Below are 19,088 nucleotides of genomic sequence, written 5' to 3'. Positions count from 1 at the left end.
AGGGATCAAAAGGTAATATCTGGAGATTGGTCCCATTTTTTTTAATACGTTTAAATGGCAAATTTAACTTTGCTTCAACTTTGTGAATGGCATCATTTTAGGCCCACTTGCTATGGTGGGACAACCGCTTTAAAACAATTCCAGATTGGACGTGACATTGTTTTCTGCCACTTTTCTAATCAGGAAAGTGGAGAAAGTCAAGAACTTTTTTTTTATACATTCGGATATGTTGAAATAAGTGGCGGAGGTGCTTTCCAATTGTGATGTTAGAGCCGAATGTCATTTTTATAATGTACTAACACAAGAAAACTGTTGTAAATACATTAATAAATCTGCCCCAATGTTTGTGAACTATTAACGTGTTTTCCTTATAATCAAATTCTTTCGTTCAGGTAAAATATTTAGTTGATTCACTTCTTTGTGCTAGTGAACAGGTTAATATCACTGCACTGATAGTCTCTTTATTAAAATCATTTCATATCCTGTATCTTCCAGTATTTCAATTTAACGGTGAAGGACAACATTTCTAAAATGCATGCCCTTTTTAAGGACTTAACTATTGTAATAGTCATCTCATAATATGCACGCTTTTCAGGCACTGTGATAAATGCAGAACATTAGCATGTGTATATCTCTGCCGATCACCGCTTATTATTTCTAATAAATTTAATCTGTTTTATAATGGAATTGTCTTCTTTTTCTCCAATGAAGCAGAAATTCACCTGACATGTTGTGCAGTGCAGCTATTAAAAAGTATATAAGAAACTGCCTGTCTGGATAAATCACTGTGTAACTTAAATGGGAACATGACAGATGTTTATTAATACAGGGTCGGAAGTGCCAGGGTGGGTACAAATTACGATTACAGTTTAAAGTCTTGATCAATCAAACAAATTGTTACATGGTCAGCAGGGCTTATTACTAGCCTAGTATATACTAATAAGAAACTTCAGTATATTTCCACTAGATCTAATGCACATGTGGCACTATACTCCGTATGGTTATTCAATGCTGCCATCACCTGATACAAGTCCCCTATCCTATTAGACAAAACTGAACAAATGAAATTGTGTCACTTAGCCAATGTCAGGGATCATTACCATGTATATTGTCTGAAAAATATTATCCTCACACATATGTATATACATTTCAGTTCTTTGTGTAATATACTGATATATATAACAAGTTCTTTGTTCATGTCGGACACACCTATGGAAGACACCGCCCCCTGGAATGCAAAGAGGAGTGTGCAGAAGAATGTATAGGAAAACTTATAGGGAGGGGCATGTGTCTTCTCTGTGTGTGTTTCTTTGTTCTGAATAAAGTTCAGTTGCTCCTGGCTGACATTGAAGCTGTACCTCAGACATTTGTGTGGTGTACTTCTCTCCAGGCATGCCTTCAGCTTTCAATTTACAGAGGTGGTTATTCGGTGTGAAATACGGACCTGACATTTGGCGACCCAGATGGGACCTCACTCGAGGAAATATCAAAATCCGGACAATCGACAATCACAGGGTGAAACAGAGGACTCAAAGTTGCCCACTGAAGGAATTTGATCACCTCCGCAATAACACGGTAAGCGAATTGATTTTATAAATCTTCGTCTTATCTGTGTTAGTGGACAGTCTTGTGGCGATCTGTAGAACCCTTTTGTTGATTTCCTGGACTATCTCAGGCGACAGAGGTGATATTTTCCGCTGTGAGGTAAAAAACCTGTGAGACCTTAGTCGCGCCCGACTAACCATCCTCCTGGGTAATTAGGGACTAGATAGAAAATACGCGGGCACAATATATATGTGTGATAAGTCGTGGATAGTATTATAACCTGTCTTATACAGGGGCACGCGGGCATAAGTACATGTGTGATAAGTCGTGGATAGGCACGCGGGCATAAGTACATGTGTGATAAGACGTGAGACGCGGGCACGCGGGGTGCAATGATGCACTGATAAGACGTGTGATAAGACGTGAGACAAAAACACTGATAAGTCGTGTGATAAGGCATATGCGGGGTGTATAAACTGAAAAAAAAAAAAAACTAAAAAAAACAAACTGTTAAGTCGTGTATTAAATTGTAAGTAATATAGTGGCCAGACAAGAGAGTTGTAGACCGAAAATTGTTATATAAGTTACGTGTATAATATAGACTGTTAGAATGGATGGTTTACGGTCCATATTCAAATCATCAGGATCACCCGATCCTATTCATGATTTGGTGAAGTGAATGGAAGTTAGTAATAAGAAAGGTATTGTATGTTATATGTATTAGAAAACACAGGACCAGCCGACGCCCGGTAATGGTGTCCGTAACCTCATGTTGAGTGTGTCCTCATTGTGGGTGGGGAACCCCCCCCCCCCTTCACAGCTGCGCAATGTGTTTCCAATGGGAGAGGCTGCCCCCCACCACCCACCCCTGATGTGGCCACGCCCGGCCCAACCAAATCAGTATGAAATAATCACCTTGTTAATTTTGTCATTTGTAGTGTCTTTTCTATTTACAGAAGTTCCAGTCTAGTTCACTGATGAAACAACACGTCATCATAATATAGAGATGGTGGCCGACAGATTGTACGGTTAAAGATGTGTTTGATACGTAGATAATTCCTATACAATGGTGTGATGAATGATTGCAGATACGTATGTTGTTTTGCCGGCATTGAAAGTGTTAAGATTGTGAGAAGCTGTGAGAAGTTGTGAGAAATGAGTGTGTGACCCCCCCTCCCTCTCCCCTGTAGTGTGCTGTGTTTGGGAGGAGGAGGGGGGCTGACTGGGTGCAGTCTGCAGGGCTGATGGGACAAAGGGATTTCAATATGCACTGCTGAGATATATATATATATCAGTAATGTCTACAAACCGAAATAAATTTCTTCTCTTTTGCGCATGCGCTGTTGTTTATAAACGTTCCGATATTTATGTGATCAGATTTCATGTGTTTTGATGTTAATTCAGATGTATTAAACTACAGATACTGTGAGACACGGGGTTTTGAAAATGTATGTGCCCCCACCGTTCCCTATTTATATATACAGTTTATTGGTTTGCAGTAATTAATGTTATCAGAGATAATATTTTTTGTTTTATTGAATAACTAACTACAATTGTTTTGTTTTTGATTTCACACATGAGTTGTGTCATTGTAAAGATCAAATGTATTTTCGTCAGGAAAAAGTCATTTTTGTTTCAGGCTGTTGCACATTACAGGGGGTTAAACTAGTGCCAGACTTTGTTATGTTGAGATGTAGTTTTGAACTCTGCTACATTACTTTCGCAGAGTCCACAAAGGGGGGAAGGGTGAAGGGACTGATCAGGTACAATTTTGGTTTGTTTTGAGTTAATTAATTTGGTTTCAGGAGATCTAAAAATGTGTAAGAGACCATCTCCCACCAGCAAATTTACACAGGAGGCAGAGGTGACGTCACTCACACGAGTCTTTATGGATTTAGATGAGGGAGAAGGCAAAACAAAAATTGTCTGGACATTGTTAATTTGATGTAAAGTTTTTGGGAATGTTTTCTTTTTATTTGTTTTTGTATTAAGCAAGTATTTGCAGAACCTGATAAAAGTGAGATTCTCAAAGTATTCTGGATTATCAGATGAGTGTGGAGAAGTGTATAACATTTGGTTTTATTTTAGAGGATGAAGACGCCACCCCTTTGAGATGTTCTATCTATATGTGACATGGGTTTTTAATGTAAATTTGTAATAAAGAGATTTTATTATACAGTATGTACAAGCCGGGATACGAGGCACCAGGTAAATTACCCAGAAACCACTCTCACCTTCTTGTTCATCTCAAGGAGCGGAGCTGGAGGTGCTCGCTGAGGCTTGTAACCTGGCAGAAGGTAAGACGGCCGACATTTACACTGACTCTGGGTACGCTTTTGGCATCGCCCACAATTATGGGCCCATTGGTAGTAGGAACTTTATTGGATCATCGGGTAAGCCAATTGAGAGAGCGAGAGAAGACAGAACTGACAACAAGGGTATGTGCGGCCAGTTATCAGTAAATTGGCTTGTCCCTGGATACAATAATGCCACCACTAGGTTTGTAGCAGCCGGCGTGATGTGCGCACGGCATGACATAGGTAAAACAGCAAAGGTACCTGTGAAGCCCGGCCAGATTACCCGTCCCAGCGACTGCAGAACATACAACTACCCGAGGTAGAAGTGTATGACAAAGTGCTCATGTGTGTAGACCTGTTCTCAGGGGGGGCCTGAAGCCCGGCCGGTATCTTCCCCATTGCAGACATTGTGTGTAAGTGACGGGGGAACAATGTTATCCCAAGTATTGAACTGGTGTTTGTACAATGATAAGATGTCAGCAGTTCTCTAGACATTGTCCCAAGGTTAGTTTGTTTAATAATTGTATTTAAGAAGGGTTGTGGGAATATTAAATACTGAAGTTAAGTTTTATGTAAAGTTCTGGACCAGCCTTAGCATTGGACTATTAGAGTCATGCGTCAGATAAAAGGTACAGAAGTGGAATATTCCCATTAGAAAACATTTTTATTTGTTTATTTTTTATTTTTGTTGTGAAAGGGAAATTTTAGAGCAGAGAATTCTGTGCAGTGTATATGTGTAAGTATAGATATGTATATAAAGAAGAATCAGTTTGTAAGTTTTAGTTACTGACCAGTGTGAACGTTTGATGTAAAGATGCTATTTGTTAATGTTTTTCTTCAAATTAATTATTTGGGTAAGATCTAATTGGTATGTCCCAGGTTTTACAGCTGTCGCTGCTAAATTCTGTTAGAGCTGTTTGATTTGCCTACAGAACAGTCCTGGCAGACCGGTGCCAACCTTATCATACCCGCCTCCTACGAAGAGAACCGACCTTGAGAGGCCTTCCCAGGTAGAACGAACCAGATTAGAGTAAGAAAAATAGGTTTAAGACGCTTGTCAGATAAACATGTGGAATCTGTGTATCTTTCTGTGAGGTGGAGATGTTCCAGGCAATCAGCTGAGATCAAGGTACAAATCCTGCTGAAAAAGTATCACCAAGTGCAAATGAAATGTACCCAATAATTACACATCTTCTAGGTGCCCTGTCCATTGTAACAGAGAAGTTTTTCCTTATATAAAGGTGTTTGATGTCATTTAGGGGCCTGACATTATTGTATGTACTTAGAACAACGTTTATAGTGTATGCGGATGATGTTATCACCAGATTAGTATTTATTTTAACAATTGACAAGAGTTGGGGGTCCCCAGCAATTGCCAGTAAATATGAACTAAAAGACTTTTAACACGATGAACTCCATCACTGAGATGCGGCAGGCACAGCCTGAGCCAGTACAACGCGTTTATCATGAACTGACGGCAGTGTCACAATTCTAAGCGGCCACCCAGACAAGTAACTTGCCAGAGGAAGAGTACAGATGCGGAGGGTTTGATAGTCACAATACAACTCCACTAATCCGCCTACGTGGGATCTCACCCCAGGCTCACAACATGAGGTGCTATGTACAGCCTGATGACGTAAACCAAAGGAGACGGTGTCGGACAGATGAGAAGGACCAAACCAAGTCCTGATGACATCAGCAAAGTAAAGACCAAAGACCTGAGTGAATCCGACAGCAGGATCAAGTGTTTTGATAAGTGACCAGGAGGGGGTAATAATAACTCCCCCACTGGACACCAACGTAGTCTGACTCCACAATTGTGTGGGTTACCCTGAGGGTGACAGTCAGTGAAGAGCAGAAGACAGGAGAAGAAGAAGATGATGGTGTACAGGACTGGCAATGAACTGATGGGACCCGAGACCTGAGGGTGATAGCATGAGATTGGTGATAGCATTATGTTATTAGCTGAGGCCCTATTGTTTATAATGTCTGAGGTTTATAATTATAATGTGTGTAAATATGCCGCGGTGCTGCAAATTACAATCTGAGGAGTTTTATGTGAAGGTGTGAGGTGAAGGTCACTGTGCTGCCCATGACCTGTCATATCTGCAGGGGTAAAGTCCCATTAGGACAGTAAGTGACAGTGCGACAATTATTACTGTTAATAAAAATGTAGACTGGATTAATATATATATATTACAACCAGCAGTGGTTTGTAGATTATATCAAGACAACCATCCTGTATCCAGAGGAGAATAGGGAAAGTTAGGACCACTCCGACACCTTGGAAGTCCAGGTACAAAGGGGGGTTACTCATCAGGAGTAGCTCGTCTCAAGCTGGTGAAGAAATCCAAAACCCCTACTCGCCTGGTTCGAGTGGTCAGTAGTTGGTTGCTAGGTAAGACTCAGGGATAGAATAATATTTTTAGGGGGGACTGTCAGGGATCATTACCATGTATATTGTCTGAAAAATATTATCCTCACACATATGTATATACATTTCAGTTCTTTGTGTAATATACTGATATATATAACAAGTTCTTTGTTCATGTCGGACACACCTATGGAAGACACCGCCCCCTGGAATGCAAAGAGGAGTGTGCAGAAGAATGTATAGGAAAACTTATAGGGAGGGGCATGTGTCTTCTCTGTGTGTGTTTCTTTGTTCTGAATAAAGTTCAGTTGCTCCTGGCTGACATTGAAGCTGTACCTCAGACATTTGTGTGGTGTACTTCTCTCCAGGCATGCCTTCAGCTTTCAATTTACAGAGGTGGTTATTCGGTGTGAAATACGGACCTGACACCAATAGGAGTTTTTAAAGAATACTCCAAATTCATATTTATGAGTCTGGTTTATTTATGTAGGTAGCGCTCCCTCGGCCCCCCTCCCCCTCTCTTGGCAGTAATTGATAGCTGGCTGCAGTGTGTCTCAATACACAGCAGCCCATTAATCACTGGGAGGATGGCGGGATCATTTTTTGTGCTGTTTTGGCTCATAGGAAAGTGAGCCTGTCCTCATATTTTGCTGCCCTTATATAAGGCAGCATAGTCTGATGAGAGATCTGTTTTAAAAGACATTAGAAGCAAAATGTGCCATTTTTTTTTCTGATGACTGTTACTATTTCCACTAGACAACCTCAACAAAGTGCTAAGGGGATAAATTCAAGCAATATTTCCTATTGTTCCATTCCTTAGTGAGACTTCTAAGGCAATAAGTAGCCCCTAGAGGGCTCACATAAGGTTTACCCGCTCCTTAGCATACAGAGGACACACACTTCTTTTTGGCCCCTGTATAATTTCTTCGAGGAACCACGAACTACGATTGAAGTCACTGGCTTAATATTCACAGAACTTTTTTTTTTTTCTTGGCAGGTCTGTAGTTTTATTTATTTATTTGTGTGGGGTGGTACTGAAAGCATAGGATGAAGCATAGGTACAGGCCATGCCTGACATAGGTTTCATAACATTTAAAAAAATAAAAGAGGTATGCAGAGTTTTGTGTACAGCGTGTGTTTATATACATTATAAAGCCATTTAGTAACACGTAACAATAGTTAGATCATACAATGCAAATTCTATACATACATTTATAGATTACAGGACATCTACTAGAATACTGCTGATCTTTTACACATTATATTTTTGTATGTTATGCGGCTATTTTGTGTTAGCAAGGCATTACTTTTAAAGTACACCAATGTTATTACTTTAATTTGCTTCTTCTGCGATGCTACCTTCTGTTAGCCTGTGTCCTGTGAGGCCTCTACAATGGCAAGCATGATATAGCACACATATCATCAAGAGAGCTCATTTAAATTTTAATGAGCACATGCTGTGTCAGGTTGTGTGCCCAATTAAAGCTTTTGCCATTGGGATAGCAAGGCATTTTTCCAGCGCTTACATTTCTCCACAGTGCTCTGCACTTTACATTGTGTACTGCTGTTCCATCCCGTGACTGTTACCTACAAACCAGCAGCCTGAAAACTTTCAATTAACATGCTCATTACAGCCATTTCCTAATTTGCCACAGTGGAAACTAATATAAAATGTTTTTCCTACACAGGCAGTATCATTATATCATAGTTTGTAAGTCCAAAAAAGACACATGTCCATCCAGTTTAGTCAAGTATTCTGCAGTGTAAATCCAGAGGAAGGCAAAAGCCTCATGAGGCAAAAAACTATATTACTAATTTAAGGGAAAAATTCCTTCCCCACTCCATTAGGACAATTCGAATAAATCAATGGACCAATGAGCCATCTATAGTAATCTAGTAACGATAACTTGTAATATTACTACACTCAAGATAGGCATCCAGGCCTCTTTTGAACTGTTTTAGCGAATTCACCATAACAACTTCCTCTGGCAGAGAGTTCCATAGTCTCACTGCTCTTACAGTAAAGAATCCCCTTCTATGTTTGTGTAGAAACCTTCTTTCCGCTAGATGTAGAAGATGCCCCTTGTTACAGTCCTAGTTATAAATAAATCATGAGAGAGGTCTCTGTATTGACCTTTGATATATTTATATTTTGGTATTTGTTCACCCCCTCAGATGTCTTTCTTTCTTAACTAAATAATCCTAACTTTGATAATCTTTCCAGGTACTGTAGTCTACCCATTCCATTATTACTTTAGTTGCCCGTCTTTGAAACTGCTCTAGCTCTACTATAATTTTCCAGGGCATGTAGACGAGATTCGTTCAAATCTCATCTACATGGCTGGTACAGTACTCTCTGCAGATTTTTTTTATACAGAGATTAGACGGAATATCTGCAGCATTTATGCTATCTGTGCACGAAGGCCTCATTCACACGACAGTATCTAGGATAAAGTTTTGCTTCAATATTTGTAAGCCGAAATTAGGAGTGAGTCCATGACATTGAAGATGTGCAAATTTTCCCATAAGGCCATTTTCACATGAGCATATAGGTAAAAGTCTGTAATACGGATCCGCAATATGGACGTATTACAGATAAAATCGCATCAGTATATTATCAGTATTACAGATTGGTAATACTGATGGGTTGTTTTCTAGGCAGGAAATTGAACCACACAAGACATACACTCTGAAATACGGATGCAATACTGATGGCTTACGGATACAATACAAATCAAATATGAATTACATACGGATGCATTTGTATTTTAATCACTCTCTAGGGACTTCAATGAGTGTTTTACATCTGTAAAACTGAAGACAAGAAGTGCAGACTAGATTTATTTTTCTGTTTCTCATGCAGTGCAAAATGCGCCAAATTTATTAAAACGTGCGCTTTTTAATATATATGGCACAAACCGCTACAACTATCACTTTTTACTAAGACCGGTGTAAGATACGTGAGTCTTAGTAAATGTGGCCTATGTGTATAGTCTGTTCTGTATGTATTACCTCATACGAGTGGTAGAGAAAACAAATGGCCGTTATTTGACCTAATTTTAGTTGCATCCAATGCACTGCTGCTATTTTTTCTATAAATTAATCCAGAGCTCTATTGCAGATGTAGCATGGGCAACGTTTAAAAACGTAACCATACAAATGACTTCTATGTGCTTTTCGCTTTCAATTATCATACTTACAGTATGTAAGCGATTCTCTTTAGTATATTCATCCCTTATTTATATACCAATTTCATTTTCAGTGGAACTTAAAGCTGTAAATGAAGATGGGAGAAAAATTATTTTTATAAAAATCTTGCAGACAAAGTGGAAAGCCACATTTTTTGCATTTAGTTCATCCTTTTTTCTATCTGGCATATGAACAAACACAAATAATTTTTTTTGCTACTGAATGCATTAAATACATAGTGAAGATGAAACCAGGCAGAATAAAAATGATGAAAAATACTAGTCCATTTGTGTGTTCAGAAGCGATTATTACACCTAATAATATTCAATCCTTTAAGAAACATATTACATTTTATCAAACTTTGTATATGGATTTAGAAACAAAATAAACAAATATCTCAATTACAAATAATTTCTTTATTCTACTCTTCCTGAACAGAACAATGGGACACAAGAATCAATACGTAAAGATTCCCAATGGACACATGTGGGTGGAAGGTGACCATCATGGGCATAGCTTTGACAGTAATGCCTTTGGACCTGTAAGTCTTGCATTATTTTGGTATTTTTCAGAATTTATGTCTATATGAGCTGTTTTTATCGCTTGTTTAAAGAATTATTGCAGATGTGACCTGCTTTGTATGGGAGCTTTTTGTAAAATGAGTTATTCTCTCTAAATAAAAATAAGTAAGACTGATTCAACCTGAGCGTACTGACCTACAGTGCAACTGTAGTTTTGAGCAAGTTAAAGGGAACCTGTCACCAGCATTTCACCTATTAAACCATCAATACCAGGTGGTAGTGGGTGAAAAATCATTTCTGTATAACCTATAATTATCTTGTTAGTCGGCTCTGTAGCTTTAGTATTCAGTTTTTTAGTGTTCCCACACCGTATGCTAATGAGCAGAAAAGAGTCATATCTTCGTTTGAAAAGACTAATATCTTCATAAGTCTTTCCGAGTTTACCCCGACTTGCTTACTATTGATTGACAGCTCCTCGCCTTCCCCCAGCACACAAAATCCTGCGCTTGTGCATTGTTGTCCTCTTCTGATGTGTTACGATAAAAGGCGCAAAATGTTTGCAGACCGTTGTTTACAGTCAGTGGAGGAGTTTAGGAGAGGGGATAACTGCAATGAATTTTATATAGCATCGGCCAGTGAGGGATATGTAAAGTTCAATAGGTGAAATACTGGTGACAGGTTCCCTTTAAACCCTTTCACATAAAGGTATTTTCGTTAGATTTAAAAAAAAAAAAAAAAGTCTGACTCTACAGGCCAACGCACGAGGGCAACAAACTAGAAGAAATTTATTAACTAAGCCTGATAAAGCAAAATAAACAGAACTGAGTATAAGGCTAGGACTACATGGTGACTTTACTACTGTGCTATTTGTCTGCGACGTGCTGATGCATTGAAGTTGCGCGACTGTTTATGGTGCAATTTAATTTAGCATTTACAACACCCATAAGACACTTCCAAAACAAAATCACTGACATCACAAATGAGCTGCAGTCACACACGAATTATATTGCACCCAATGCTAGAAAAATAACTTGTGATTTGCAATAAACAACCACAATTCCTAACCCTAGCCTAATTGGTTTACATTATTCATGGCTGACACCTGAATAATAAAAAAAAATGTCTCTTTCCCATTGTGGAATTGATGAAACAAATAGAGCCCCAAGTCAAAATCTGTATTAGTGTTACCCAACAGTCACACGTAATTTATAGTACTGGTCTCTTCATATGAGGTAGAGTTCCTTTTGGATCTCCTCAAGCTCCAGGGCCCGGGTGCGATAGGTATAATTTTTTCCTTTATATTTTTCTTTGGTTATGGTCAACTTCTTTCATTGACTAAAAAGAACTGCATCAAAAACAGCACCAAAAACCGAATGTGTGATTCCAACCTTATCAAAATATTTTACATGCTTCTGCTGTCAGCCCCTTTAGTTCCTGGTGGACCGTGGGCTGGCAGTATATGAGATATGTTCAATCCAAACAGATACTAAGCAAGCACTGAAGCTGTCGCCGAAAGCTGGATTTGATGAGTTTGAAGTCCGTTAATGTCTTTCTTTCGATTTTTGCAGACAGTTTTTGATGTAAAACCATCTTTATTTTCTAGAGTATTCATGTATATTCATGTGCTATTTATAAATGAAGTGCTTTACATATATTGTTTATAAGTGGCATCTATCTATCTACACTATGCATCTATACCGCCTATCAGTCAAATAGATAAAAAATTGGTTTCCGACTTTCATCTCTTCAGTGGCTGTTATCATTGTGCTTTTTCTAGGGGCAATGTTCTAATTTTAGAGCCACTGTTTTGGAAGGTGTTTTCCTTAAGGTTTCTCTCTTCATAGCAGCTTGTTTTAATTTCTTTGAAATATCATAATGCTTGGTTCTTTGCTTGCAAGTAAGACCTCCAGGTATAATGCTGAGTTTATTTTTATTCTTCAGCTTTTAAGGGTGATTATTTAGTCATATTGTAGAACTATGAGTGCTCATTCTTAACTGACAGCCATCGTATGGGATTTATTGCTTTAAAATGGTAATTTGCTGAAAGTATACAGTATGTTCATGTTGGTATATGATTTCTTCTACTCGTAACATTGTAATAGCTTTTGATATTTTATACTTCTCAATTTACAACTGCATTGCTGAGTCATTTGAGAGCTCTCAATACGTTGTAAAAGAATCCGTTTAGTATATTTGAGTATAAGGGTTTTGAACGTTATATTATAAATGATTCTGGGCCAGCATGTCGCAATATCAGGTCTACAGATATAGAATACTTTGGGAAACAATTTCATGTCAGTGTCGATAAAGCACAAACCTTTTGTTATCACCTACAGAGAAGTGCAAAAGTTGCTGAATGAAAGCTTATTCCGCTGACTAAACGATTAAATTTCTGGGTCTAGAATGTAGCTTAGCTATGATATTGAAAGTCTATGATGTGGTATCATCAAATGCGTAAAGCTATATGTACTTTTGTAATCCGTTGGGAACACATACTTTCCTCTAATTTCTTCACTTCAAAATATGCTTCTTTCTTCCAGAAAATTCAAATCAATGTGGTTTTGAAGACATTTTCTGACATGAAGCCAGATCAGTGTGGGTCTGACCATCAATCATGTTGAGTACAAGGGTATGTTCACACGGCTTATATCCGGCCGTTTTCCAGGTCGTAAATGGCTGAAAAACGGCCGCAAAAAAGAAGTGCAAGTCACTTCTTGAGACGTTTTTGGAGCCGTTTTTCATTGACTCTATAGAAAAACAGCTCCAAAAATGGCCATAAAAAATGCGACTTTGAATAAAAAAAAGTCTGAAAATCAGGATCTGTTTTCCCTTGAAAACAGCTCCGCATTTTCAGATGTTTTTGATTTTGTGTGTGCACTTACCCTAAAGGAGTCCTTTCCCGATTTCAGCTGTGAGTTGGCCTCATATAAGTAGACAATCTCCATTGAAATGAATGAGACTTATGGAAACCCATAAGTGCTGCAGTCTACCTTAATTGGAGCCAAGGCAGGACTAAACAAAAACATTGTACACTGTTTCTGATGCCTCTATACAACTCTCATACAGGAATGTTATCTAATTATCAGTTATAAAACTTTTGAGCAGCACAGAAAGAAGGCAGCAGGAATGAGAACCTGATGGAGATGGGTCAATGTACTTTGCTTTATTCCTTTTTGTAAATAAAAAGAATAAACATACAGTTAAATAAAAGATCTCAAGTCATACTTTTTACGGGGTTCGTTAGGTGGTTACACGATCAACAGAGCAAGTGATGAGAGGGCAGCTCCACAATGTTTATTGTGTCAAATGATACCAGAACAGGTAGCAGGAACAGAACACAGAACACAGTCCACAGTCCACAAAATAGGGTACAGTTCAATAGAGCACAATACATCAAATTAATTATAGTCCACATGAAAATCCTCGGGATGCTGGCCATAGCATCAGCTCCCTTTTTCAATCGCGATCCACAGACAAGTCTCTCAAGGCAACATATATCCCACCAATATTCTTCAGAGGATCTGTCCACCACCTCAGCTACTCTTTCCTATAGGGATTCTCATGCAAGTCACTTTCCAGTGTCCCTCAGAGTGCTGGCCTCAGCTTCCACTCCTATTAAGGTCTACATCCAGAACTATATCTCAGGTCAAGCCCTTACAACCCTAAGTAGGGGAACAACGTGGCAGTTTCTAGTCAACCTCAGCAGGGAGGAATGTATTCCATAATCAGGCACCACATGTAGTGACTCCAGCAGATGGACAATCAGAAGAGTCACAGAGGAGCAGTACACAAGGCATTAAGTGTCCTCATTGTCCAGTCTCAATAGGGGGTCATCAGGAGACACCACCATCACTCAGCTAGGGTGTAGATGAGCAAACTAAAGGCCCTTTTACACTGGCCAATTATCTGCTTAATAAGGGCAACGATCAGCCGATGAACGAGAAAACGCTCTTTCATCAGCTGATTGCATTGTTTTAATTGCCAAAATATTATCGTTGCCGGCATCACATCTCCTTGTGTAAACAGGGAGACGTGCTGCCGACATGATAGTAAAGTATGGGGACGAGCGATCGGAGTAACGAGCACACGTCCCCATACTAGCTACTTGTCAAAGGAGCAAACGAGCGCCGATCAACAGGCTGTCTTCTTCGGGCCATGTAAGTGGACCTTAAGTAGATCCAATTATCACCCCCCACTGTGTTCTCATGCTGACTGTGGCAGACAATAGTTGGGCAATACACAAAAGGCCAAAACTCACATACAAACAGTAGAAATATGAACTAAAGTCAGAATTATAACAATAAACATGATTTAAAATAAACGACATATAATGCGCCATCACATTACTTATATACACACTAATGAAATATTAGCATATTATAACCAAATAATAGTTTGATTCCAAAATCATACTCCACCATCAACCATTTATACACACACACACACACACACACACACACACACACACACACACACACACACACACAAACCTAGGATACATTGCGCACAGATGAGACTCACATGCTGCACACATGCAACATATTCTATGCACCACTCACACCTAGGACACATGCCGCACTCGCGCCACACACCTGGGACACATGCTACTCACACCTAAGACCCATGCTTCACACATGCCGCTCAAGCCTAGGACATCGACTTACAATGGGGTACATCGAGTTTCAGAATGGTGTCTGTAATTTTGGAGGGAAAAGTAATGCAGCATATAGCGCTATTTTTACGTTAAATCTGTCATAAACTGTGACAGAGGCTTTGATGAAGATGTGAACAGAGCCTGACTTCCCTGCAGCTACTAGGGGTGTTGGTTTACTGCAGAAAGGAATAGAGAGTGGCCATGATTAGTACCTGCTGTATGTCAGTTCCAGTGTCTGCTTATTTGTTTTGAATACAGCAGCTACTCAATAGTGTCATTCTCTCTTTAATATAATGTGAATATAAGGCTGGATTCACACGAGCATGTTCGGTCCGTAAAGGACAGAACGCATTTCGGCCGCAAGTCCCGGACCGAACACACTGAAGGGAGCCGGGCTCCTAGCATCATAGTTCTGTACGATGCTAGAAGTCCCTGCCTCTCTGTGGAACTACTGTCCCGTACTGTAATCATGTTTTCAGTACGGGACAGTAGTTCCGTAGAGAGGCAGGGACTCCTAGTGTCGTACATAACTATGATGCTAGGAGCCCGGCTCCCTGCAGTGTTTTCGGTCCCGGACTTGCGGCCAAAATACGTTCCGTCCTTTACGGACCGAACATGCTCGTGTGAATCCAGCCTAATAGTGAAATCTGCCAGTGTGGCCCCACCCTTGCGGACAAACCAGTGAACTTATCAATGCTGGGATGGTGAGCATGTTTTTTCCTTCTGGGCAGAGGAGACACTGCTTTCTCACTGGCGCTTGATTCTTGTTCAATTATACGGAGGCAGCGGACCTTATCCCTCTTCTTCCTCTTGTCATGTCTCTGAGTGTCTGATCAGCGGCTGCATACAGATAAGCTTGATCAGACAACCAAAGTGAGTAAGTTTCAGACTTTAGCTATAATTAATAAGAACAGTGTGGGTGGCAGCCAACCGGCCGACTGTGCATTAGCCCATCTGGCATTTGCCAGAACTGGCAGATGGCCAGTCCGGCCCTGATTTGAGCTTTGAACAACATGGGTTTCAGCACCTTAACGTGTTACTCTCTCTCTTTGTCTCTCTCTCTCTATCTCTCTCTCTCTCTCTCTCTCTCTCTCTCTCTCTCTCACTCTATCTATATATATATATATATATATATATATATATATATATATATATATATATATATATATATATATATATATAGCAAACAAGAAGGCAGCAGCACTCACACAAGAATAATCGACCAGGTGCCCAGCAAAACGTCCCGATCCTCGGACGTATTATAATATATAGAAGAAGAAACTTTGCAGCACTCCAACATGAAAAAGGTGGCGGTTTATTCAATCCAAAACAACAGCAACGTTTCAATCCTACAATAGGATCTTTATAAAGATAAAGATCCTATTGTAGGATTGAAACGTTGCTGTTGTTTTGGATTGAATAAACCACCACCTTTTTCATGTTGGAGTGCTGCAAAGTTTCTTCTTCTATATATATATACATATATATATATATATATATATATATACACACACACACAAATTCTCACACAGTATTTATACAGTATATATTGTGGCAGTGCAGCTACTGGACGGTGCAGAAACTGTCAGATTTTAAGCAACCAGGGAATATGTAGAGCAGAGAGGGTTTTCTCTGCTGTTGCTTTGGTGTAAAGCCAGGAATACGGCCTAGTTTGCTGGAGTGTGAAGGAGAAGGGTGGCTTCCACTCCATACAGACTGTCCGTGTCTTGGGCTGTCTGATGAGCCTAGTTAGGCTTCACCTGAGGCGGCTCTTTAATTCAGGTGTGTGCTGTTCACACAGGGCTCTCAGTCTGGGGAAGACAGGCATGCTAGTCTGTGAGAGTCACCAACGTGTAAGGGAAACTGCCTATGTTTTGAGGTACTGGGCACAAGGCTCAGTGTCACATAATGAGGGACACTGAATGTGTTAGTTAGAGGCTGGACGGCCTAGGGTTTGTTTTGAACTGCTGTGTAAAACCATTTTTCATGTGTGAAGATAATAAAGCTGATTGTGGCCAGTTTTAAACCAAATCCCCTGTGTTGGAGCGGAAATTCTTGTGTGCCAACCATCTTACCCTGAAGCTGGCGATCCTGTGAGCTAAGTCGTCCCTAGGTTGTCACTATATATATATAGTTTCCTTGAACTCAGTTCAAGGGTTACACCAATTAGCCATTACATTAAAACTATTGACAAGTAAAGTGAATAACATTAATTATCTCCATACAACGGCATTTGTTAAGTGGTGGGATATATTAGGCAGCTAGTGAAAAGTCAGGGCTTGAAGTTGATGTGTTGGAAGTTGAATAAATCCTAACACATACTTAAACATTGTTGCGGATCAAGTACAACCCTTCATGGCAACAGTATTCCCTAATGGCAGCGGCTTCTTTCAGCTAATGATAATGCGCCCTACCAGACTGCTAACATTGTTCAGGAAATGTTTGAGGAGCATGACAAAGCTGTTGACTTTGCCTCCAAATTTCACAGATCTCATTCTGATCGAGCATCTGTGCCATTGAGCACAGCAGGCAAAAACGCAGTGAAAAATGCTTTCTCTGCCTCCCATTGATGTCAATGGGAGATCAGAGACTTAAACGCCCGAAGATAGGGCTTCTTTTTCCCGCGAGCCAGTTTTACCGCTCGCCGGAAGAAAACGCCTCCGCCTCCCGTTGAGATCAATGGGAGGCGTTTTTGGCGTGTTTTCCGACGCGTTTTCTGTGTCAAAAAACATGTAAAAAAAACTCTGTGTAAACAGGGCCTTATTAAGAAGTCAGGCGTTAATGTTCAGCCTTGCTTTTTAAGTGGCATAGTCATTTTAAGTTCTGTGTTTTTTAAAATAGCAACTTTATCTCTGGGACTTCGGGGGATTTTAGTAGGAGATAAAATCATGTTTCCAAGTTCGCTAGGACCTGACACACTAATTCAGTAGAGGCTTCTGCAGACTTTATTACTTTGTGACATGTATGTTTTCTGTTTAATTATCTGTTTTGTGAGTATAACCTGACTGTCTTCTTTCTTATTTAGAATTTTTTATCTTTACACACCTATCTAAAAGCTCAACATTAAGCTCAGCACCTAACATTGCAGATATACATTGTGCAATGCTTTACTATATCGCATTTGAAAGATCTGGTAATATCTCCGTAAATTGGCAATTTGAGGTCTATTCAGTGACCTTCAACAAGAAGAAAATGCAGCTATTTCTCCCAAGTACACAACTCCTAGCTATCTGAGATAGACATTTTTTAAATAATTTACCTTTTTTCCTTGACAGCAGCTACTTAATGACACCACTTCTTTATATACTTCTCTTGTAAAATTAATTTGTGAAAGTCCATGGCAGTCAACTTGACTAACTAGTGGGCATTTCGATGAGATGATAAAGATTCAGATAACTGTCAAGTCTTCATCTCTCTATTGATATTTATACTATAGGATTATTAGCATGGCATGAGATATAAAATTATTTATGCATAATTAACTCTACACAAAATATATATTGTAGCCACAGTAACTATATGCCTTCATTCACTTAAGAGCATTTCCTTTTAAAATAATACATTCCTGGAAATATAAATCCTTTTGATTTCCTCTTGAGTTAAGATTTTTAATATTTAGTCATTTCTGTAGACAGCTATGCTTGTCTAACATATGCTGAATAATAGGGTGACACTTAGCCATTACAGTGGCTAAGGGGGTAATTATCAAACTTTCCACAGATCTTCAATGCTATATAAATTATCAAAACTATTGTACAGTATGCTATAACATTTGAGATTTGTTTGCCATACCAGGTTTGTGAAAAGCTTAGTGAGTACCCCTATGGGTTTCCATAAGTATTTATTTTGCATCTGCTACTCTTGAATTAGACTAGGATAAAATAAATTAATATAATGGGAAAATATTTCTCAATAGGAGAACAGAGCACTACAGGTATATTATTAACTCATTTTTTATTTATAGGTTGAAATGCTCTTATATTTCCATGTTTATATCTATGAATATGTTAATTGTTAATTGACGACACTATTGCAGTAGTGACTAAAGGTGTCCATTTACATAAGACTAAGCGTTGGCAGATTCGGATGATAATATAATTTGTATGGGGGCCACCTGAGTCCCGCAACATCAGATGCCATGGGAAAAAAGGATCGGGCATTTTGTATTTTAACATGCCTGATCCTTTGTGCCCACAGGACATAAGCCGCTGCCAGGAGTGTCTGGCAGTAGCTTATTCCCCACTCCCCATTGAAATAAACATTCACGCTCGACCAAACTGAACATGCATGTTTATGAAGTAGTTGGGAGAAATAACTGTCAGCTGAACGAGCGTTCGGCAACAGTTATTTAATGTGTATGGCCACCTCAAGAGCAAGATGTTTGACATTTCTAATTTGCCATATGTTATTACTGAACTTTACATTGCACAATAGTGCACATTGTAAATTTTATTGGAAATCTAGACTAAAAAATGCTGAAGTTTTTTCTTACTTTTGATGTCGATGCA

General features: G+C 39.3%; 1 protein-coding gene across 2 annotated transcripts in view; it reads left to right on the top strand.

Moving 5' to 3' along the window:
* The window catches only part of IMMP2L (inner mitochondrial membrane peptidase subunit 2), a 1,017,993-nt gene that overhangs the window by 784,828 nt on the left and 214,077 nt on the right, over positions 1-19,088 (top strand). For both annotated transcript variants that reach the window (XM_075857081.1, XM_075857080.1), the window contains exon 5: positions 9,844-9,946. In XM_075857081.1, the coding sequence (XP_075713196.1) occupies positions 9,844-9,946 (103 nt within the window). The remainder of the gene's footprint in view (positions 1-9,843; positions 9,947-19,088) is intronic.

The sequence above is a fragment of the Rhinoderma darwinii genome, chromosome 3 (genome assembly GCF_050947455.1).
Source record: "Rhinoderma darwinii isolate aRhiDar2 chromosome 3, aRhiDar2.hap1, whole genome shotgun sequence".
Classification (NCBI taxonomy): domain Eukaryota; kingdom Metazoa; phylum Chordata; class Amphibia; order Anura; family Rhinodermatidae; genus Rhinoderma; species Rhinoderma darwinii.
The sequence above is the reverse complement of the archived record's forward strand: the minus strand, read 5'-3'. Positions and strand labels throughout refer to the sequence as shown.